Source organism: Spinacia oleracea, chromosome 1 (assembly GCF_020520425.1).
Source record: "Spinacia oleracea cultivar Varoflay chromosome 1, BTI_SOV_V1, whole genome shotgun sequence".
NCBI lineage: Eukaryota > Viridiplantae > Streptophyta > Magnoliopsida > Caryophyllales > Amaranthaceae > Spinacia > Spinacia oleracea.
The window spans coordinates 6,101,181-6,126,728 of record NC_079487.1 but is presented as its reverse complement, the minus strand read 5'-3'; the positions used below and the strand labels follow the sequence as shown (position 1 = coordinate 6,126,728).

The 25,548-nt window shown below is 37.0% G+C and overlaps 1 protein-coding gene across 2 annotated transcripts; it reads right to left on the bottom strand.

Moving 5' to 3' along the window:
- Positions 1–1,128: 1,128 nt before the first annotated feature.
- Positions 1,129–25,548, bottom strand: LOC110798991 (DNA repair protein RAD50). 2 transcript variants are annotated; one of them, XM_022004191.2, is made up of 27 exons: positions 25,252–25,548; positions 24,800–24,886; positions 24,515–24,682; positions 22,776–22,951; positions 22,108–22,222; positions 16,144–16,372; positions 15,867–16,045; positions 14,329–14,499; positions 13,628–13,732; positions 13,432–13,539; positions 13,126–13,337; positions 12,914–13,006; positions 11,870–11,997; positions 10,622–10,736; positions 10,414–10,543; positions 9,901–10,107; positions 9,249–9,457; positions 8,522–8,723; positions 5,051–5,220; positions 4,636–4,960; positions 3,830–3,955; positions 3,701–3,753; positions 3,155–3,305; positions 2,985–3,047; positions 2,724–2,857; positions 2,470–2,598; positions 1,129–1,435 (listed from the first exon to the last, which is right to left on the bottom strand). In XM_022004191.2, exons 1-27 carry the CDS (start codon positions 25,372–25,374, stop codon positions 1,396–1,398), a joined length of 3,948 nt encoding a protein of 1,315 aa, XP_021859883.1. In that variant the 5' UTR covers positions 25,375–25,548; the 3' UTR covers positions 1,129–1,395. The 2 variants fall into 2 exon arrangements, 1 of the variants encoding a protein (XP_021859883.1); XR_002536272.2 differs by lacking the exon at positions 1,129–1,435 and having other exon boundaries at positions 2,724–2,820.

Genomic DNA, 25,548 nt, shown 5'->3' with positions numbered 1-25,548 from the left:
TCTCTATCTTATACCCATCACCCATGGCACGTACAAAATTCATTTACATCTCCACTCCATTGTATACGAATTAAAATCTATCTCCGTTCTATCGGATACAAACTAAAATTCATTCCAGTATCATCGCACGTTCGAATATCCATCCCAGTCCTAAAATTCATTCCAGTATCATCGCACGTTCGAATATCCATCCCAGTCCTATACCCGCCTCGTTTTAACTCTAAACAAAAAAAAAAATTGTTCAACTTTTACATCTTTTTAAAATTCACATAGAAAATGATATCTTGGTCGTGTTGACGGGCATGAAGCGGATTGTTGATGTGTATCATGTTTGGTTGTAAATATTCGGATGGCTCGTAATTACATTCATAATTTTGGATTTGGGTTGCAGTTCGTATGGGCCCGCAGGACACGCCACACGAGTCAGTTTTTTTTCTTTTTTTTGGGTTTTAGCAAATCAAGAAGGAAACAGAAATCCACTAACATAGTTCAAGTGAGGTTCCATCCTAAAACCAATTGACAATAGGAGGAGTAGCCCACTTAAACTATAAACTAAAAGCTCTTTGCTTCATCTTCCGATGTAGGACACAATTACTCACACTTACTTTCAAACACATAAGTTGAATAGAACAGACCCTGAACTAATGATGCTCATGCACGTTAGCTTCTAACGTGAAATAATCTAATGCTTCGTACTTACTATCAATTTATCATATTACTCCAACTGTTTTCAATATGATAAGTAACAAACAAACGGTAAAACTGGAGAAAGTTAACTGCAATAGCCAAATGCAGGATACAAGTTCATGGTTAAAGCCACATTATCTTGTTTACTGCAATAGCTTGCCATATTATGAAGAACACATTATCTGTTACAGCCAGGCGAATTCACGGTTGTAATGTAACGTAACACACTTCCAAATGAAACTTTAGCAACATATTACAGTTACAGTTACATGACTGGAATTTTTTTCCCCAGAAAATGGCTCAGTTAAGACTTAAGACTTAGGAGTAACAAGCTTGAATGTGTGAAACGATGGACAAAATGATTAGCCAGCTGAAATAAACTTCCCATGCCGAGGCTTCAAAGTAATCAGACATTTTAGGTAAGAAGAATGGTCAACCAAATAATGGAACAGCTCGACGATTGTATACATTTAAAACCAAACCGGGCAGATCTTACAAGACAACGTTCTGTGTTAATGTAACAAACTCTGTACAAATGAAGCCTAGTGATATACTGGTATTCAACAACATAAGCTTATCAAAGTATCATTCACGCGCCATATATTCTGTTATGCTCTCAGAATGATAGTACAAAAGTCAAACATGATCCAAACTGAGCGATATGGATGGTCAACTGAGGACGGAGACCAGTAGAGCACCTGAGGAACTTCAATCAAAGATTTCCTGAGCAGAAATTATGCTATGCTGACTGCAAAAATAGAAGCAATTTTGGACATAGAACATAATTAATTTCCCATTGAAAAAGTTAGGGAACAAACATACAACAAAACCAAAGCCTAATTCCCAAAAGGATGCTGTCAGCTACATGAACCAATAATTTATCTACAAAGATCCTCTTCAGGGCCGTGATAATCAATAGCCTACCACAAGCACTCCCAAGCCCAAAGCACACACTAGCCCAACTAGTAGGCCCACTTCTATTCAAACATAAGAGGTGGTCTACTAATATAAACAACTCTTTACATCTCCATTCTATCAATGTGGGACAATTCCCAACAACAAAAACTCACCATTCTTAAAGACTAACACTTATTCATGTCATTTTCTCTTACAACCCCAATGTAAACAAACAACATGCATCTAAATTTTTAAAAAAAAATAGATATATGATAAATAAACTACACCAATTTTGCAATACAATCACACTGAAGAAACTATGCCAGTAAATCAAACTCCGGTGCATTTTGAGCAAAATGAATAGGCTTTATGACAACATTCCAGGAACATTCCACCTAAAATCTTTAAACTAAAAGAAAATGGAAATCACTTGGTGTATCCCTGTATCTTCGAATTGAACCTGATGTAGCGAAATATCTCTGGAATAAACTGTAATTTTGACAGTAATAATTCCCCTTACTGTAATGGAGCAAGATATCAACGACATTAACTACAACTAAAACCAAACATGCAAACTCAAACATCATTTTCGATTTAAAGTAATTTAATAATTTTAAGCAGAACAGGGTTAATTTAGGAGTTTTGAGAAACGTCCTAAGTATAGGGTCACCGTAACTTTTTCCTAAAGAAAATCAAAAATCTTATTTCCTTGAAGTACAAGATTAAAAATAAAATCCCGCATCCTAGCCCAGCCAGCCGCCACCAATGGCCCTGCCCCCTGGCCACCTTGTACTGATCATTAGAGGGACCCAAGACGGACGGCATACCACCATAGGGTTATAGGGTAAATAGCATAAAGTAGCAAGAAAATAAGCAGCCACTTACTGTTCATCTTTGTAAACACGGTAATATTTCTCTGCATGCTGCCGTTGACCAATAAGTTGAGCAAACCGTTCATCGTGAGTGATGACAATTAGCTGAAAATTTTCCTGGCCTTTTCTGTCCTCCATGATTCTGAAGACGACGATCCAAAGGTAAGATGTTTAGAATCTAACGCACTAGTACTTGAATTTTGCAAATACCATGTTTAGAATCTAATGCAGCAGTATTTGAATTTTGCAAATACCGTGTCTACATACCTAAGGAGAGCAGCAGCCAAACTCTCGGAATTTGGGCCATCTAAGTTTGTTGTCGGCTCATCAAGTGCTAAGATTCCACAGTGGAGGCAAAAGGTTTCTGCCAAAGCCAACCTTATAATAAGTGAAGCAAGAACCTAAAGATGCAGATGCCATTGAAGGAGAATGTCAGACATAACATATAAGTTTAAAGGAAAAACAAAATAGAAAATAGAAAATAGATGATATCTCTATGGACGTGCAGGCTTTATTAGACTGCCTCACCTTCTGGCCAGCACTGCACCTTCCTCGCATTTCCAGTTCTGCATCACCTGTCTGCATGAGCACCTGACCAGAAACCAATACAATTTTAAGATATACGCAGTTGTTATGGACTTCACTGAAGCATCACAAATAATGACAAACTATTAAATAGTACAAGAATATGCTATTACCTTATAACTGTAAGATCTAGTTCCAGCACCTTCAGAATCGGAATGTATGTATATGTAATCAATGTCCTGACCTCTGTATGTCTGCTGCCAGAGTTCACGAATAATTCTATTTATTTCTTCCATTTTCATAGTGTGAAAACGCATAAGTGCCCTGGAGGAAGGTAAACCCAAAATATTCGACATTAGCAACGAGCACAGTAAGCCAGTAGATATCACCAAAATGCATGTCTTGAGAGGAAGAAACAAAATTTGTGCCTAAAAGGTGGACCAAGTGTTTCGAAGGTGAAAACAATATCAATTCAGATGATGCTTTCCTTGTTGGCACAATAGGAAATTTGAGGTTGAAACAATATAGACTTATGTTAAAATACAAATCATCAGCAAAAGAAAACATCACAATGACATACAGCAACAATGTCAGACAAAGAAGATGCTAAAAGAAAGAGCAAAAGATACCGGAAGTACATACATAGTTTTCGAAAAAGGAGACAAAAGCACACTGCCAGATAAAATGTACTGTACTTTAGTTTACGAGGGAACGCTTACTTGTCTAGAGCACTGTAGTATCTGTCAAGGTCTTTGTTTGCCATTTCTGTAGTCTGTCAGAACGAGAACCCAGTCAAAATTTAAGGAAAATAGCTTTAAGTAAGGATGTAAAAGCTGTGTGAAAGGTACCTTGAGCTGGATTAGTTGGTCAAAGTAGCGTTTGTCTATATCCTTGTATTGTGGTTGTTTGAGATCCTTTTCATTTTTTGATATGTTGCTCTCATACACAGACTTTGTTCCACCAAACCTATTCAACTATAGAAATTACAAAAGTTAAAATTTTACAGCTACCTATGGAAATCCAAATAACCAAGTAGGAATATTGATCAAGCATAGAGGATGAGATATATCACATTTTCTGAGAGATTTCAAGCATTAAAAACAATTCCGAGAAAGATATGAAAGATGGCTTCATGAGCAGACAAAGGAAGTGCTACACAAAGGTAGAAATGTACACAGAAGAATGAATGAGAAACATGTTAAGTGGTCATATGCATGGAGGCAGTTACTTTCCCCGAAAGCAGCGAAGTAAATTAGAATAGAAGGTCCCATAATGGTTGGCTGTCATAATACATTTGTGTACTTCAAACTCAGTCGATACAAGTTAGGTTTGCACCCAGCATAGATGCTTTAGTAAAAGGCCACCTAGCCAATTGAAATGATTGCAGCCTGCCATCTGTTAAGGGTATGTGATATCAAATATGAATAGTAGCTGATAGTACAACATAACAACACAAAAAGGTCACAAACTCACAATCACATACACAGATCCATAACTGTCAAGACAAATCCAAACAAATCCCACCACTATAAGAACTAAGATAGCATCCACGTATATCAAGATTATAACTGGAAAAGCGATAAAGTTATAAAAAAGAATCAAGAGAGACACTGATCCATCATTGCAGTAAAACTGATAGCGAGATTAAGAATACCTCAGACAGAAGCCTGTCTCTTTCTTTGTTTAACTTAAATAGCTCAGACTCAATTATCTCAGAACTACCCATCTCTACTAGTCTCTGCTCCAGCAACTCAAGGTCACGAGTCAGATCAGCTACTCTAGCTTTTGCCTCCCTATATATTATGTTGTCATCAATATTATGTCTCAGTAACTCTTGGTTCTTCTTGATTTCCCGTGCACTTTCCAATTCATCAGATATTTTCTTCTTCCTCTGACCATAGTTCTCACGCTGAGATTCTAACTGTGACTTTCTGACTTGTAGCTCTTTTAAGCGCTCTTCTTTCTTAGTCTCATCATACCTGCCAGCAGAATATTATGAAAACTTCACATGGAAAGAAATCAAAGAACACAAGGACGAAAAAGATCAAAGACATGATTGAGTTGCATACTCGTTTATCTTGGAGTTAAGTTTGAGAAGGTCGTCAACTTCCTGCTGTTGCCTTCTCCATATCTCAGCATGCTTCTCAAGTTCACCATTAAGTTTTTCTTTAAGATCGCTATGATAACGAAACAGTTTCTGTGTTTCCTTAGTCAAAGGACTAATAGCCTCTGTAAGTTGCTGCAATTATCAAAAGAAATTAATCTCAACTCATCAAAATTATATACAAAATTCAAAGATAAATACATAATACTCTGCTTTATATGGCTGAATCAATAAAAATAAGTCGCACAAAAACAATATCAACTGCAGTAGATACAACAATAGACTCAACTACAAGATTGTAGAATACATCAATAGACCTGACTTGAAAATGTTTAATATAAATGGAACTAGATAATGATGTCAACATATCGGTCAAATTCTTTATGATGTGTCCCAAACAATTCACATAAACTGAACAAAACCTAACATTCACCAGCTACCAAAAATAGATCAAATCTTCTGCCATAACAATTAATCTTGTAAATTTCCTTGCTATTTTATTCTTAACTTTGGACATAGAACAAAATTAATTTGTAAATATCTGACGAATATTAATTTGTAAATATCTGACGAATATTAATTTGTAAATATCTGATGAATATCAATTTGCAAATATCTTAATTTTGGACATAGAACAAAATTAAAATAAAACTTGTAAACATCTGATGAATAACAACAATAAGGTGATTCAGAACTGGTTATGAGCTACAGCTATCCTGAGGGTAACTTCGGAGGGAACCAGCTACTAGACGGTTCGATTAGTCTTTCGCCCCTATACCCAAGTCAGACGAGCAATTTATGGTAAATTCAGAGAAAATAGAGTCTTCATCAACATCAAGTTAATTTGATCTATTATTGAGACTGAATACAAATGCATAGATATAATTTGTTAGGTAAACAATATCAATTAGATGACTGCTATAGGGGACCATCCAGATTTTCAGTATCATCAAAGGTGTAGACACATGAAACTGAACCACCTTTGCTTCGCTGACGATTGCTCATGTCTTGCAAAGGTGACACTAAAGTGATATAATTGTGGGTTTAATATTTTTTCAGAAACTACAGGGCTAGAAGTTAATGCAGGGAAATCTTAAGTTTACAGTTGTGGTATGGATGAGCCATGAATAATATTGCTGCCTTCTCCGGTTTTAATTTTGGTTCCCTCCCTAGAAGTATCTAGGGTGCCAATGAGTGCAAATAAGCTAAAAGCTGGCGATTGTTAGATTCTTATAGAGAAAATGGTTACTAGAATTAAGATTTGGAGCTCAAGGAATCTTTTCTATGCAGGGGAATACAACTCATCGATTCTGTTTTAATGAGTGTTTGTGTCTATTGGCCACAAATCTTCTTTTTCCCTTCATCTATTCTGAAGAAAATAAATGCTAATTGTAGGGCATTTCTGTGGCATGGTACCTGCAATGACTCAAGGCCTGGTGTGATAGCTTGGGAAAGACTTTGTTTTCCAAAGAGTGGCGGGGGACTAGGGTTCCGGAATCTTACTCTATGGAACCAGGCTGCTGTAGGAAAACAGGTTTGGGCTATAGCAAAGAAGCAAGACAATATGTGGGTCAAGTGGATCCATACAATGTACATAAAGGGAGCTAATTGGGAGCATTACGATGCTCCAGCTGCTGCTAGTTGGCCTGTAAAGCATATTGGCAGAGTGAAACATATGACGTGTGTCAAAATGCAGGGTTGTTTATGGATGAGTTTTCCCAAGTACTCAATCAGGGAAGCTTACAAAAAGTTGTGTGGTGAGACTGAAAAAGTCAAATGGCATACAGGAGAGTGGAATAGGCTTTCTGTGCCTAAACACAGAATTATCATGTGGATGGCAATTCAGAACAGACTGAAGACAAAAGAAAGACTCCTACAATATGGCATAGGAGATAATAATAAATGTGCCATATGTGGGACTGGAGTTGAAAGTATCAACCATCTGCTTTTCGAGTGCTCTTACAGCACACCCTGCAAGCAGATTATCCTACAGTGGGTTGATGTTAAATGTAGGTGGTCCACTCTTCCTCCATTAGTGGAATGGATAAAAAAGAAGCAGAATGGGGCATTTAGGAAGAAGGTTGTAAATGCAGTGGTAGCAGGGCTAGTTTATCACTTAGGGAGAGTAAGAAATTCCGCACTTTGGTATTTGAAAGTCACCCAGATTGCTGCAACTGTTAAAAGCATTCAAGATGTAGTTAGAAATAAAGTTCAGAGCCTTATATGGGGAAGTGTAAGTACAATAGATAGAAATTGGTTTCACAATTTGTAACTAGTTTTGAATAGTTGTTTTAGGCTTAGTTTAGCCTGCTTACTCTCTTTTCGGGTTAGTAAGCCGGGAGGATCCTTCCTAGAAGGTACATCTCACTTTTAGGCCTGATTTAAGTTGTAAATTGTTCAAGTTTTGAAATATACGTACTTTTGCTTGCTTGCCAAAAAAAAAATCAAATAGATGAAGGATTTGCAAGGGACATGGAGAATTAGTCTATCTTTTCCCTTTTGTTATGGAATATTGAAATCTCAAATTAAGAAAAAAAATCAGTCCAATAGATATTATCGTTTCTGAAAGAAAAAAATGGCAAACCTTCAGTTCCACTAATCCTCTGTAAGACAGAAACACTATGATGTTGATCTATTCTTAGTATTTTATGCCCTCCGGTCTTCAATGATCTCCCTATTTACTATTCACATGGTTAAACTTTGATAACATTATGCGATTTATATATAAGAAAAAAAACAAATATTGTGATATCTTGTTAGATTTGTCTCAATGTGTATTTTCATCAAATAACTATTTCTTATAATGAGAAGAACTTTTAGAAACTTTGAGTTTAGCAAGTTTATCTTCTTGTTACTATTCAACTATATCTACAGGTATACGGTATACCACAGAAAAAGGGAAAAGTGTCTATACACAATCAGGGCAGACTCTCAGAAAGTCAAGAACCTTTTTGCATAATTTAAAGACTCTCAGAAAGCCACTTTAACTACAGACATAGACACACAAACATAACCGCAACTACTTTGTTAACAAAATAGCATCGAAGGAGGCCGGTTGTGGGATCTCCGGAAAAATTACTATAAACTAAAGCCTCAAAAGACTGTTGGTTTATTTTGCAATACAAATACTCCGTAATCAACTTCAGAATTTTTATGTTTTTCTGGTTCATCCCGGTCTTCCGCTCCTTTCTGTTGTGTTATTCTCACCAAAAATTATCCTGTCAGTCTCATTTAACACACATGTTTAAAATTTTGTCAACAAAATAATAGTTGAGATTAGTTTTGTACAATATTTTAATTGGTTAGTTTTTGTTGGTACAAAAATCGTTACATTGGAGGATCCATGAATTTTTGCTTATAATAGTTGGGTTCATCCGCATTAAATATATCCACGCAATGACCTAATTAAAACAGAGCCATCAATTCCATGTGTTACCTTCTCCTCAAGCTCAACTTGACTTTTATCCTCCATGTCACGTTCAAGATCCTCCTCCACTTTCTTAAGATTTTCCAGTACAGCAGCAGCTTTTATTTTCTCCTCCCTGACCGTGAACAACCGTACGTTAGTGCTATTTACATCTGCCTTCATGTAATTCTCTTCTTCTCTCAAATTCGCAGTAGCAGTTTCCAAATTATCCCTACATAGCAAAAAAATATGTGCCATATTAAAATTAGTAACGAATTGAAGGGAAATGATGTTAGATGAGTGATATTAAAATGCTGTCTACAATTTCAGTAAGAGTGCATATTGCGAGTTCATATAATCTGCTTGACATTTCCCTATCTAATTAAGAAAGATAAAAAGGAGAAAGTAAAAGGGAAAAGAGGACACTTGTCAACGAGGCATGTGAAAGAGCTTAGTTTTGTTCTCTCAACTGAGACTGCACACAGCATCCTCATTTACAATAAACATGTAAGTTTTGCGAGCAATAAGCTAGCACAAAGTACATGACTTCAATCATTAGTATGAAGTTAGAAGCTAAAGCCATCTTCTATCTCTTTATAATGCTCAAAGATAAAAGCAGAATGTGATGAGGAATTCAGTGATGTAAGCTACACATCTGAGTCCGCAATAACTCATAGGATATCTTGTCTCAGAAGAGAAGAGAAACATATCATGCTCAACCATATAAAAAACAGAAAAAAATCAGAAAGCTATATACATAGTGTTCTGCAGATCATTGAGCTCTGACTTAATGTCATCCATTGAACGCACACCCAGCCCTCCATAATCAAGCATGTCCTCCAACTCATTCACTTGATGTTGTATAGTCTGGATCTCTAGGAAATGTCTGTCCGCTGTCTCCACATGCGATACCAAGGCCTCAATTGAATTCTTGTCAGCCTGAACTTGGGCAACTACACCTAAAATCTACATGAAAAAATATAATGTGGTGTTAAACTAAAGAGCCACGGATTATCAGAACTAGCATCATAACACTATCTTAATTTTATTATGGAGCAACCTCCATCCCCTGAAGCAACTATACCTGAAAACAGGCAGAGATGGACCTTTAGAACTTAATTTCCACATTGAACAGAACTTATGCCAACACTCTAACCGAGCAGGAGATATCAAGGATACATCAAGATTCAAACAAAAGAAAGTCTGTAAAATTGTGCAACAAGCCTATATAATGATCTACCTCTAAACTCTATGACCCCAATATGCAAACATATAATAAAAAAATCCAGGTGAATAAGAATGACCTCGTTATAGTCCTTTCAGTAGACAAGCATTGTGGTTAAACTAGAAGATACACACAAAACTAGTGTAATTGCTAGAAGATAGACAGTACAAGCCAAGAATATTACATCATCAAGTGCCTGCGTCTTCTGATCCAACTCTTTATTTAATTTATCCAACTCCGTCTGTGCTTGAGGTATGTCTTTCCCCATTTTAGAATACTCTTCATACATTATTCGAAGGCTGTCCAACTGCTGAAATATGGAATCAGCACTCGCGGAATCTGCTTCCACCTCTTTCATACGGTCTGCCGTAGTGGCCATACTGTCTTTTTGCTGAGCATAAACCAAAAGAAGTGCATCTTGTAAAAATACAAAAAGACATTGAGAGATAACAAGGCTTACAAGATCAAGCAAAAAAATCGAAAAAAGAAAATCCAGTGAAGTAGGCCTCTGACAATATCATCAAATACCATTACCCATAATCCATGAACAAAGTCCCCTCTCATAAGGCTCCTGCCTACGGCGAGGGAGGGTCAAATGTACGCAATCATAACCAAGTGATTGAAGAGCTAACTCTTAGACCCTTGGTCAAAAGCTTCAGTTAAGTAGACAGCTAGACACAACTAGTAAATTTTTTACCTTCTTCACAAATTCATCCTCCTCTTCAGCTGAAAAGGGACGTTTACAACAAGGACAAGCATGACTGGTTCGAGCAGAATATTCAAACGGAACGAACATTTTGCGCATACCCACTTCCATATCGCATTTACTGCATCGAGTTAAACAGAACATTTAGTACATAAACGGAAGGACACACCTGCCTCGACAGATATATTAGAACCAGAACCTTTTCAAAACATCTCTTTTCTCTTTGGCCTTATTCAAGGCTTGAAGATAAGATTCAATACCAAAAGGCAGCTGATCCAGTGATTGGAGTTTTGTTTCAATGAACCTCTTCCTAGCTGAAAATTATACAGGGAGGGATATTGAGATGTAGAGTTAGATAAAATAAACAGTGAAAATGGTGCAAATATCTATAAGACAAAAAGTATTGTCAAATACCGAGGGGGGGAGGGGGCCTACCATTTGTACAAAACAGATGCAAATCGCACTTTGAAACATAGTAGTAAATGAAATGGAGTTTACAACAAAAGCTGCTCATTTACACACCATACTTGGAGCATTCTTATCTCAGTGAACAAAGAGGATTTATTATACAAATGATGATGCAAACAACTAGTGACATATCATGAAGTAAGAACCAGCATTGAAACAGTCAGCCTAGAAACCACGAGTTTGATGCATATGAAAGGAAACAACTATTGTAGAGGTTACTCCCTTTGCTCATTATACATCGTATGTTCCGTTTTGGGATGTTCCTGCTTGATGACGGAAGGCAAAGATAACAACTAAGAAAATGGATGTTCCCACGGTCCACTTTCAGGATGTGAACTTCAAATTAACAATATACTCTCTGTTATCCAGAAGAAAAAAAAGTCGTTTTAGCCAAATTCTTTTGATCCCAGAAATGTCATTCCACACCAACAACACAACACTAATAGCAACTTTGTGAAACAAATATAACACAATTAGTTTTTTCATAGCATCACTCATTACTATAATTATCATTACTCATTATCATTACCCCATTGTCTCAAAGAGGCTCCCGCAACAAGCGGGGTAAGGGGGTGGTTTTAAGAGCCATTTTGATTTAGTCCATTACATCCCAAAGCCAAAAGAACAAATGAATCTTTGGCTCCATCAGAAATGGACAATATTTCATAGCATCACTACAAGATTTAAATGGCTCTTAAAAGTATCAATGCAAATTTAATTAAGTTAATCAAATTGTTACAATGTGTAACTGTGAGGATGGCCAAACAAGTTATGTTTTAGATTAGAGACAGTTTTCTTTAAAAAAAAGTAGAACAAATGATATAAGGCATTTCATGAAAGCTTGTCTATGAAAATGAGGTGGCATTACTATTTGATCTTGATCTTTGTGCAAAAGTGATGTCAAATAAACGGTGGAGGGAGTAAAACCCCAAGCATTTACAACATTTAGCTACTCAATGAGATTGAAAACCAAACTTACAATTCATGTCTTTTTGAAATTTATTTAAGTTTCTGTTGACTTCTTGAATCTTCAACAGCAACATGCTAACTTCCTTATCAGCGGCACGGGACTTTGGGGTAAGGTCTTCAAGCTCGCTAGTTGTAGAGCTGCACAGATTATGTAAAATCAAAGGGCAACTTATAAGCTATGGGCAGAAGAAAATTTCATTGCCAATGAAGCCATAGGAGAGTCCTCTACTCTTCAACCACTAGCCCAAAAAAAAAGAGTAAAAAATTAAAAAACGCGTCAATCGACTAATACCATTTACATCATCCAAAGATTACCACAAGAAAACTTCCACAGGAAAGTACCAAAGAAGCTAGAATAGTATACTCCGTCCCACAAAAACTCACACGGCCATTTCAAACTGTCCTATCATTTCTCACCAGGCACCATATGCAAAACCAAAAGGATGTCAAGTATGCACACTCTAATTGGTTCCATTGTCACTTTGGTGGTGCACTTGTAATTTTTTTCGGAGGATATGGCTTCCCCTTGTTAGATTCAAGTTCCTTATGTTCACTCCTGTGCATGGTTGGAGACCTCAGAGTCATGTTTCAGCCTCTATATGATACACGACTTATTCTTTTTTCAAAGACAAAATGCTTCATGATAGCTCAAGGGAACGCTTTGTTGCCCCCAGCCCTCATTTTGTATATGGGTCCTTTTGGTGTCTTTCGAATATAATTTTTCATTACTTATTAAAAAAGAGGGAGAAGTACACCCTAATTAGAATATGTATTAATATACCACAATTTTTAGTTGATTTCCAAATACTACATAGATCATGATTTAGGAAGCTCTTTATTTGCAAGAACGCAAGTCAATCTTTTACCTTAGAATTATAAACTCAATGTTAATGTTCCTCAACTATGTGTCAAGACTGCAATACGTCTCTGATATCTCTCAATCAATCATGCAGGCATGCAGCACCTCACTTAAATCGATGACTTGGTGTATAGCAAAATGAAAATACAAAACAAGCAAAAGACAAATGCCAAACTTCAAAATCTTGAAAACAACCTTAAAGCCTTAACAATTTCACTTTTCAAATCCTTCTCTGGTGGGAGTCTTCCTTTCAGCACTCCTCTGATCTTATCCTTGTGCTCATCCATTCTAGAAACAACGCCATAATATGTCAATTAGAAGAAATATCAGGCAGCACAGGAGTTAAAGTGAAAAAAAAATCCCACAGTACACACAAAAATCAAACAACTCCAGAGCATGTAACTGACATTTTTTTTAACTTTTTCCTGTGATTTTCTAGCTCTAATTTCTTCATAGCCAACTTTGTTCTATTCTCAGAATCATCAGCCAAGATATCTCTTTCTCGATTCAGAGATTTGATCTTATTTTTCATGTTGAAGACTTCTTTTGTGTTTTCTGCTAAAACTTCCTCAAATTTCCTTTCAGCTAATTGGGTTGTCTTCCTCTCCAATTCAAGACGCTGCAGCAAACAAATTATGAAGCATAATGGTAAAAGAAGTAAAGTCAAGCAGGGGGTGACATTAAAGAAGAAAGCCGCTAAGTTGATATAATACCATGCCCCTTTCTTTTTCATCCAAGCGAGGAAGATCAACTCCAGAAAGCTGAGTTTCATATAACTCACGTTCACTCTCTTCCTTCTGAATGCGTTTCAAAATACCTTTCTGTAAACAAGATTGCCAAAGACATTAAATGCAACATTCTTTAGACAAGATTGAAATAGAGTAGATTTCAAAATCATTTTGTAACAACCTTAACGTCCGCGTTGGCCCGCTTTCTAGCTTCAAGATCCTTCTGGTGGTTATCTGATATTGTATAGGATACCCATGCTGCGTTAATTTCAGTTTCATTTGATTTCTGAAATAAAGTAAAATAAGTTTAATATTTTATAAGCCATGAAAAATGGTATTGTAATGGGTTTACGAGTAAGAAAGTACAAACATAATAGAATAATGCAGATGCTGATTCTCCTACATTCAGGAGAGGAGGAGGAGGTTTGAAGAGGGAGGTAAAAGTACAGAGTATTATTCACTCCACTAGTACTACCAGGGGAAAAAACAACCCCCCTTCCCCAAGAAATCATTCCATCCTTAACCCTCTCCTTCATTTCCATATCCATCCTCCTACCGGCTACCAGCATAACCATTAAGGTTTTTGCCGCGTCTCTCCCTCCTTTTAAATCTTTCTCTGGCGATGGTGTAAAATCTGACCATTTTTTCCTCCTTGCTCAGTTCTACACCAACGCCACAAGGGGTTAAAATGGCTGGCGAGATTTGTAATGGCCATGGCTGCCGTGAAACTTGCTTTAGCAGGCTTGCCACCACCAATGAGAGCACATATCAATTAGTTTAAACTAAATGGAAAGCAAAATTTAGGGATATATGCTTTTGTACATCCAAAGCATCAGAAAGCCCAAGGACTGATTACAAAATCATAGAAAAGTTAGAATTGACCTTCTGCTCCTGTAAATTTTTCTCCAATTCAAGTACCCTCTGCTTTAAAGAACTTGTACAACTCAAGGCTGTTTCATCACTGAAAGGACCATTTGTAAGGGATCCCAAATTATGCAGAGAATAGAGCTCTTGGATCATGGAGTCCCTGTCATTCTTCAATGAAGCATGAGCCTGAAGCCAAAAAGACGAAAAGATCCAAAAACTGTAAATGATAAAGACAAAGCAAAATGCAACAAATAAATTTTACAAAGGGAAATCACAAAAGGTTACTAGTGTTTTGATAAAATGCACAAGACTATAGTTTTTTAATAGTGTAACCCAAAGGTTTCAGGATGTTCATTTGTCTCTTTTTAATTTTCCATCTAGTTCCGAGACTTTAACTATCACAACCCTTAACCATACACGTCTCTAACAGGTGCTCCAACATTAACTGCTGACACCCTCACAAAAAAAAAACAGTTCTCATTCATCTACCCCTCAGCCTCCTTTGATTGATAGTGTTAGAATCCAACCTTCCTTCACTTGTATTTTTCTTATCTAAGGCTTTCTAGGACATTTCGAATAGTTTTCTACGCTTTGGATAGAATTATTATGTTCATGTCAACCCAGTGTTCACCGGAAATTTTTAGCTAAGTCAAAATAAGCCTCTATGAGGGGTATGGACCAATACCCCTCATCAGAAGTTGCCTTGCTTAGTTACTAGCGGTTGTTGTGTTTGTAGATATTGCGATTTCGCTCGTACTTAAGCTTTCCCGACCAAACAAAGTCTCCCAAAACAGATACATTCTCGTTGTCGGCCTCGCTAAGCGCCCGATCGACCATCGAGTCTCGCTCCTGTCCCCATCCTTTCTGAATCAAGCACCCGCTCGTGCCCCATGAGCCTTGAGATATACTTTCCGCACAAGGCTTTGCCGCCCCTTAGGCAAGAGCGCAACGCACGATCCGGTGTCAAAGCACTCGGACCGTGACACAATCACGAGAATCATAGCATTGAAACTTAAAACAAAAATGAGGGTTCCCTACATCTCCAATTTTAAATATCTAGAAAATTAACAAAGCAATTTTGACAAGAATATAAACGTGAAGATTTTTTTCCGAGAGGTATTATGCCTTCTATGGCCCGATCTCAAGTAAAAGACCAAAAAGTTATAACCTTCTCCCCCACCCCCCGCTAAAAATAAATGCATACTTAAGCACCATGGGACTTGATCCAACTTGGGTGATGGAGGTGGGTAGCTTACTAAACTACCCTCACCTACGCCACAATAAATTATAAAATGAATGTATTTACATGCAAGTTTGCTAAAACAATGAATTAGAAAAGGTATCAACTTAATCATTTAATAGGTAGTCGGAATTCAGAAAGCTCCATCATGTCAGCAACTATTTGTCAATGCAGTGAAGGAAATTTATAGATTGCACATAATCTGAGGTCTACCCCATACACAAACTTTAGATCAGAGGTTTCTGCTGGCATCTTGTTAGAAACAAGGTTCCCTTGTGAAATATTCTTTTTTTTTATAAAAGGGTAGACTTACATCTGCTGCACTCTGAAGTTTGCTAATCTCTATGACATAATCGGTGCTTTTTTTGTCAAGGGTACTACATGTTTTCTCCAAGTCATCTGCATCTCTGGCCAGTCTGCTGATTAGTTTGTCTTGCTGAGAAATTTTTTCATCAAACTTTTCCTTCCACTCCTTCAATTCTTCATCAGTCTCTGAAATACAGTCTATGTTAATTACAATATCCACAAACACTGACTGTTAAGGAAAGGATAAGCAACTCTTATTCCACTTTTTTTATGGAGTGACAAACCTTCAATATCTTCGTTGAGAGCTAGATACCTTTGTTCCTGCTCTTTGAACGAAGCACTTCTTGTGGCATTCTTTTCAGTTATCTGGTCCTGTAACTTTCGCACATCTTTTAGCTTAGTTTCAGTATGATGTATCTTAGCATTAACCTCTTCAATTTCCTTATCCAAATTCTGCATTTGAACTTTCAAGGATTTTGTTCTTTCCTGATCTTGAGCAATACTTTCTCGGAGCTGTCACGTAACAATCAAGGCCGCAGACCATCAGAACATTCCAAGGAAATCAAACATTAGTATTTCCAGCTACAACAATAAAATCTCTAGATCTCCAAACCTACAACAGAGGGATCAGACCCATATTGCTAGAAGAAATCGCAGTATGAAAGAAGGAAAACGATATACACAAACGTAAGGCCTATCTATAAAAACCAAAAGTAGAAACATCGAGCACTAACTAGACATTAATAACATCGATCGACATGTAATTTTGTGATATATTCCTAGATTAATACCATCTTAGGAAATAAATTTGATGATTATAATTATCCCTTAGGGCTGCAGATATCATAATCGTAAAACAAAACTAATATAAACAGACTAGAAGAATGGAATCGATGGAACAAGGAGATCCGGTATAAACAGGAACTGTTGAACCACCTCCATGGTATAAACTCGTCAAAGACACATTTAACAAAGCCAATAAACATGAAAAAACGAATTTAGGTTCAGCACAAGTTGTGGGAACTGCTTAGATATTTTCAGGAAAAAATAATCTCTATCGTCATACGATTCATACTCATCCCCTAAGCCTGCCCATGACTGGTGGCCACTGGTGCTTGACACTGCACCATTTCCCCGCCATTTTCTGTGGTGGGGGGAGAGGGCCAGGCAAGGGAGTTTCTCTCTTTTATAAATATTGATCTCAGCCTTCTTTCCCCGTCTCCTACCCGCAGCAATCAGAACCTGTACAATCTTTCTTTTAACCATAGGTGACAACCAGCTACCACGTCTGATAGTAGTGGGAAGTTTCAAAAGTCAGGAAAATGTCTAGAACAGAGAATAAGTTGTGAAAATGCCTATTACAATGGGGACCTAACCAATATAGAAAGTGAGTGGCTTGATTGCCTTAGAACTTAGCGAGTAGGTTAAGGAGGTAAACATCATGACCTTGAACACCTCTAGGGAAACGGAGACACCTCGAAGATTTATAAGATATGGGATTCAACATTTTACGCTCTACAGGCCACAAGGGGTAATTGCAAACAACACTCTACAGTTATGTGTGAATTATTAACATAACTGGACAGAAAATTTAAAGGAAGATCAAAGAAATTTTGTTGATGACCATGGAAAACGGAACAATCGATTGTACACTTACCAAAGTTGGGAATTTCTTCCTTCCTGTGGATCCTCGGGTAGTTCACTTATCATTCCAGTTACTAACTGTGATTCTGAGGTTGATTCTCTCCTAGACACTGTTTAATGAACAAGTTGCAGTTTTTGAAATAAAAGCTTAAAAACTCAGGAAAAGTCCTAGGGGGATTGGTGGACTGGGTCAATTCCAACCTAAAAAGTGTGGTGTGTTGTCCGACGCTTAATGGTTAAATATAATTAAACTAGAGAGATCTTGTTATGAGTTACTGATTAAGGAGGCAGCACACTGATAGTTTCAATGAGAACCAAGTCTAAAATGAAAACTGATAAGTGATAACCAAATTCGGCTGACAGGTAAAAACTCAATGGCCACAACACCGTCTAACCCTCATTTCTCCCAAAACCACATAGGATATTCGTAAATCTAAACGAAGCAGGTCAGGCTCAGAGAACCCCTACTGTACATTTAGAAGCCACCTTGCAATGCAGAAACAACTCAACAAGTGACATCATATGACTACCCAGTTTCCACCAGCTAAGCACTGGACAAACACAATCGGTGACATAGCCTTGTTGTCTCTGTATAACTGCAGTGTAGGTATTGAGTTTCTCAAAAGATGTTGCTCACATAAAAGCTTTAACAGTTTAACAAACACATTTTACGACCTTATTCTTCAAATGACAGTGGAATTTAGAAAAGACTCCAAGTTGCTTAATGTTGAACAATTGTATTTTTACAGTTTAGAGCTGCACCGCTGCTGGTTTTTGACATTTCTTGCATGGTTCTTGGCTGGATTTATATAACTATGATAATTTAAAGGTTTTTACCATTGAGGTGGCACGATGGTGAAGATACGTTGCAAGGTCGCATGAGAATTGAGTGACATAACTTCAAAGGGAAGCTGTTTATATTTCCAACATTATGCTAATTGCCCAGCATATTTCCAGAATTCTAGCCTGTTACCTTGTCCTTTTTCGTCAGATGTAATCAAAGATTTCATGCATAGTCAAAGATGTTAAATATTTATTTGGGAATTGCTTCAAGTAAATATACATTACCCACTTTTTTAGACAACAAAGAAATTCTCTTTTAACTGTTACTTTTTCAAGTTAATTAAATGATTTTTTAAAATTGTATGGGGAATAAAATATACCCAGAATTGGGTATTTAAAGATGAACTAAAAAAAAAGAAAAACATATAAAATCAATAAGGAAGTACTCATATGGTATCCAGTGCCTAATAGCTGGAAGCTTCCAGAGTTTCATCTAACTGTTTCAGAGCTAATTATCACTAAAAGGCGATTGGTTGACGTCGGTGTATGAAAAGGCTCAAGGAACACCTCGGCGATTAGGAGTACCCAGCACCTAAGAAACAGTAAAAAAGAATTTGAAAAAATGGTGTGCACATCAGGGGGTGCACCTCACCGAATTCGCCTAGCCCAGACCACGAAAAGGCGTTGGCTTCAAACACCTTGCCCCTCGGCGCTTAGGCGCACCTTTCTATATACTGGTTGACGTAAGCCCTTTTCCAATGGAATTGGATTTTATTTCGATGTTGCTTAAACGGTTTCTCACATGGAAGCCTTGGGTTTTTACGTTTATGCCATAGTGTTGTTTCCTAGCTATTTTAAGATTATAACGTCATATTGGATTGTTCTAACTTCTAATTTTGGTCACCAATCTATAAACATATACTTCCTCCGGGTTTTTATGTTTTATAATTGCACCATTTGAGGTTTCACCCTTGCCAATGTACAAATTTAAACAGTAATATCTCTCATTATATTTTAGTAAAAATTATAAAAAAAATTGACACTGTGAAAGTATATTTCGAGACCCTTTTCCTACCATCTAACTTCTTAATGACTTCTCAACCACCAGCTTCCAAGAAACAGTAATCCGAGGATCAGCTCCACTGAAGGAACCCCAAAGAAAGTCAAGGATGATTCCGGATGACACAAAGAACCACAAAAAAAAAGTGAAAGACTCCATTGTCCATATTGATCACGAACACTGGACTTAGACAAGTTAATTTAGCCCAAAAAATAAGTTAAGGAGAAAACCCAGAATGTTCTGGACTTCTCTAAGTCACTAGAGAGAAATAGGTAAACACAAACTGCACGTAAAAGATACAGAGCCCATTCCCTCCTCTCCACGCCCAAAATATAGATTATTTATCCATGAACATGTCCCTTAGAGATCGACCTATTTAACAGTTTAGACATCAACCACCAAAGTAAACGAAAACAGAGAAAAGAATCCCAAGTCTTAAACAATAAGGTTCAAAAACACCGCCTAGAGAGCGTATATTAAGGAGACCATTATCTATAACCAGGGAGCAGAAAGTAGAAAGGCAACCAGGAATTCACCTCTTTTCACCTAGACCTAAACCTTTCCTCTCCATAACATTATCCAAGAAGCCCCATCCCATCCTATGATAAGCTTTCTCAAGTCCAACTTCAGAAAACCTTAACCTCCCCCATCCCCTTCCTCAATCATCAACTTAGGAACACAAACTCCAACAAGATAAACCTCTCCCTAACAAAGACACTAGACAGAATAGTGCTCAATAGTACAACACTCAACCTATTACAAAGACCTCATTAATCAAACTAATTGGTTGAAACCCTTAACATGATGATACTTCTTCGAAACTAGGGTGATAGCAGTATAATTTCTACTCAGTATATAATACCCTAGTCAAAAGCTCTATGTTGACCCTTAGTTTTGGTTGATGACAAAACAAACTTCCTGATGTTGGTTTAGTGTGGTTGTTGTTTAGCCCCCGAGTTCCTATGATGGATAATACGAAGCTGGGGAGTTCCAGAGCTGGACAAGCTAGGTATGGAGGCAGGTGTGCAAAGCCATTCAATCAATATATGAGCTACTGTGAAGAACTAGCCATTCTACAATGTTGTGAAGTCCTCATATTCTATGAGGAACTTCGAAGTTCTAGAGAAGGAACAATGTATGAACTTTCAGAGTGAAGCTTCCAAGAGGTGCTACATGAAAGCTACAACATATGAGTTTATGTTTAGGTTTTATGTAAGTCTTTAATATTGTTTGTAAGTATTTTGGAATGAAAAGAACACGAGGAACTTGATGCGTTTTTATGAAAATGTTGGCAGTAAATAAAACGGAAATGTTATTTGAAAAATGAACAAAAAATATTTAAAATAAAATTACTATTGGATTCTGTTTCTAGAAATCCTTGTTTACCAAGTAAAAGATATTCTTGTTACTAAAAATTCTCTCGCATTTTCTACAATTAAACGTGCTGAAGGTGGTTTGATTTAGTCCTCCTTGTTTCTCGTGGCTGCAATTACTGGAAGCAGTTGAGGGAAACAAGGGAATTAACCTAATGAAGCTCCTTTACAAAAGGACAAGTAGTTTCATTCATAAAATCACAACTAACTGCGCATTAAATTTACAAGAAGAGCTTAAGAGATTTCAAAGTGTCAGTTTACAAAAGAGCGTGTTCCCAAGTTCCTGCTTACTTATAAGCTTTGTTAAATACTAGAGTTTTATACAATTGAGTTGTGATTTTGGGGTATAAAGGGTTACGTGATCCTTGTGAGACTTAGAGTTAAGCCTGGGAGAAAGAGTGAAAAGAGTAGCTCAGTAATCGAAGGGGATTGATGTGGGGAACTCGTCTTTGAGAGAAACTCGTGTTTGAGAGGAACTCGAGTTTCTGAGTGTGTTGTAATCGAGGTATTGCAACATATAAAAGAGTTTGAGGTTTTTCCTTCTTGATTAGGGTCAAGAAGTTTCCTCAATTTCATATATTTATGTTACGTTGATCATTGTTCCTTTTATTGTTTAAATTCTGCAAGAAATTTACACAAAGTTCCTCATACAATTCACAACCCCCCCCCCCCCCCTCCCATTTACGTGTTCCTACTGAAATATCACTCTCCAAGCACTTCAAGATGATCGTCCTTAATCACATCCAACAATACAGAGAAAAAAAAACTTGAGTTAATTTAAGCATTTAGGAAATTGGGCAATCAACTATGTCCGGAAATTATTACTTTAATCTCGTCGATCCCAAAAGGCCGCTCAGACCAAGCATAATCCATAAAAAGAACCAGACTTGAATCCAAGCATCAAACAAAAATGAAACACCGACATGAAAAGCAAAAAAATTACACATTTGATCTCCAAGAATCAAACCATCCAGGGACTCCAACTCCTCAATGTAACTTCCCCTCCTCCCAGTGAAAACCTTAAAGGACAAACTACACCATGTATCCTGTTACTTAGCCCACCTAGATGAAAATACAACTATTACTTGCATAGTCATATGAATGTCCGTAGACATCCCACTCCCTCATCCTTACCAAGAAGAAAATTCGATATTACCCAGAAGCAAAGCACAATCCAGGATGAGTGCCAGCAAACTCCAAATGCATTTGTTATGCTCCCCCAATTTGTTACAAATAGATTGTACGCAGACTACTTTTAGTAATCGGGAATCGAATACAAAATCAAATCCGCATTGCATAGGAGAGCTACACATAAAGCAAGTGATCATGAAAGATGCACAAGGGAAGCATAAAATCGTCCATGACTCTAAGAGAACAAACAGGAAAACCTTATAAGCAGAATCTTTCAACGTTTGAAGATGCTCTAACTTCAGCTTGTATGTCTTGATTTCTTGGGCCTGCTCTTTATGGAGCTTCTTAATGACCTCCAATGCCTTTGTGTATCTGGTAAAATGACATAGAAAAACTCATTCCAACTTTCAACTCAAGATGTACTGCATAATGGAATCAAGTGAAGGTGTCAATAAGTAACATACAAAGTTACCTCACAGAGCCACATCACTATGTTCTCTATGTTTATGGTTGCATTTGCAATAAATTCAAACCCACTATGACATATTAGTAGGTCTTTGTTATCCATCGCCTCATAATGTTCACTAATACTATGCGTCCACCCTTTCTAGACAGGCTCAAGTTTAGAGATTAGACCTAGTTTAAGGCCTTAACCAATTGAGGCCACAGGCACATCAGGTACTGCCCAATCTTACTAAAAAAGATGTTGTTATAAGTCTTATAACTCCAAGTCGAAACAAATACAGATATTGTTAGTGACAAGGACAATGTGTAAATAACAGTAGCATAGAGCTCACTCAACCTTGCTGAAGCATGAGTGTCTTGGATAATCATAAAGAAGATCAAAAATACAATCTTCATACTCCATAACCCAAGTCACATCAATACACATAAACCACTATATGTCTAGCGGCTTTAGCCTTACCGGGTTGCAGAAAAAATATCATCAAATTTTTTCTTCAGAGTGGAGGAGTCTTGTAATGGCCAATTAGCCTCATCTTGGTGCACAAATATCACATTTTCCAGAATAGCCTTAGAAACGCCCATCAGTGCAGGAATTTCTCGATCCATATCAGCACATCTGTAACTGAGACAAACTTTCTGAAAGAAAATAAGAGGATAATGTGTGAGGGGAAGACCTGATTTCCTTTTCTGCATAGCATATATCGGATTACAGATTATACACAGGCAACCACCGGCCATAAGAACTATAACTATTGAAATGTATGCTTTTGAGGGACAAATTGTAGGACTGAGGAAGATTGAGGTCACGCCGAAAAGAGGCTAAAGTAAAACCAGTTAGGTAAAGAATTTTTCTAGCATCTCCAGAAAATTCTCAACCCAGTTTTTTAAACACTAAATTGAAACCCAACTGCAACCCACTTCATATAAAATCAGCGAAAATGGAAGAACTGTGATGTGAAAGAAACCCAAGGACAGAGAAAAAAGCAATCAGCAATAGATATAGGGGGGAAATCGAAGCATCATATAGGAAGTTGGATATGATCGTCAAGGGATGGTCTCTAAAAGATTGTATTTTCAGAGTATCCATTATAGAGCAAGACAATTACAAGAAAATAAATAAAAGAGGACATGTCACCAACCCTGCCTCATCAAATAAGGGCTGGACTTTAACCTGGTTATGCCTTCTGAAGTTGATATCATTTCCTCTTTTCTCATACATAATGAAACATTTGGATAGAGAACACCAAAATATAATCCAGTACGATATCATCTTTTTTTAGCAATGTTCACATTGGTCAGACAAATACACTATAGTACTACCTCCGCTTTTCTTTGTTCGACTCACTTCCCATTTATGGTTGTTTTAGCATACCCAATAACCCATTTACCATCTTACCCCTCTTATCCCACAATATTACACCTTTACGCACACTCTTACTTTTTCTTACCGCCGCCCAGTTGTTCTTACATTTACCCACCTTTTTACGGTCTCTCATACTTTAACCAATTTTATCTTAGACCAAATCACCTTTTCCACAATTTTCTTAAACTATGTATCTACAGTAAACAAGTAGAACAAAAAAAACAGAGGTAGTATATAAAGTGAAGATCATGTTTTCAAGTAGTAACAAGCACCACATACCATTAGCAGAAGAGAAGATAAATTCACAAGCAAAAAGATACAGTGATTTGACAGGAAGTACACTACCATCCTTATTAGTCAGGTCAACAGAAGCAACAATAACCAAGAATTTCATCATCCTTCACACTATATAAGTCAAAGGAAGGAGACTGAAACATAACAAAAAAAAAAGGAACTAGCACCTATATAGTTTACTCGTAATATCATTTACAACGGAAATTCAATAGCACATTTATAATGCCTAAAAAATGCATTGCACGAAAAAAGTTCAAAGGTCGGTACTTGTAGTTGGGTCTGCTAGGCAATATATCACGTTGAAGTAATTAAACAATGGATCTTCACTGAACATCCTGATAAAAACACATGCAAGAGAGCATTTCATACAAGTTATAACACATAGAAATGCAAAGATTACAAAAGGGTTTTCTAATAGAACATATTAAACACCCTTAACTTATAATTCTAACCAATAATCATGTTGCACAATAGCAACAGAAAGCAAAGGGAAGCACAAAGGGAATATTAATTAAATAATTAGCATGAGTACAGTGCACCACCTCCCCGGTATTTGGATTAATAGTCTGAAGCACGCTCTCAATAGCTTTATACTCCATCTTAGACGCCTTTTGGGTTAACTGAAACGACCTTATACACACAACATCTTTCCCCGCGGCTGTCTTAAACCGGAGCTTTATTTGTGCTTTTGTCTCGGTCTCCCCAGCTACCTACCAAACAAAACCAGCAAAACCCTCTTATTAGCACCAATCCCCAACAAAACAAAACATAGCATAACAGAAAACAAAAACACTGTTAATTCTTTCAGAAAAAAGAGAATTAGAAACCTTGGGGTCGTGAATGAAGCTCTGACCCGACCTAGCATTCGGAGGCAACTCCCCGGTGCATGCAACCTTCAAGCACTCAATTACAGTCTACACCCAAACAAAACCAATCAGCAAAACAATATAGAGTAATCCTACATATCCAAATACATTAATCATCATTGTATATTTCCATTTAATTCCAACCATTACCAAAATTACACACTGTTTGAATCCCTAAATGTTACACATTTTGCAACAAGCCAACATATCAAAAACTGCAAATGGGGGAAATGGGCAACTCAATCTAATTAACCAAACATTATAAAAGACAATATAAAAACTTCCCATTTTAATATAATCTACAAATACCAAACAATATACTTCGTATTAAATTCCAACCCCAGAAAAATAAAATTAACATTATGGGTAACTAAAAAAAGAAAGAAAAAAAAGTAAAATAAAAAGAAGTATACAGTTTTTCCTGCACCATTGGAACCCACAATCAAGGTTAAGGGTTTGAAGAAAGTGATGACGAGCTTGTTTTCCGGGTCGAAGCTCCGAATTCCTTTAATCAGCATTTTATCAACAGTGCTCATATTTGCTGCTTCGTATTTAATTTGCTGCAAATTTGAAAGGGTTTTTCTCTGATTTGGGTGTTTGCGAATTATGTGACGCAAATGTTATGGATTTTTCGCCGGACTTATTTCCCGGCGAAAGTACGAGAAATGAAGAAAAGGGGTTTTGTGGGGGTTTTGGTGTGTGTAATGGCC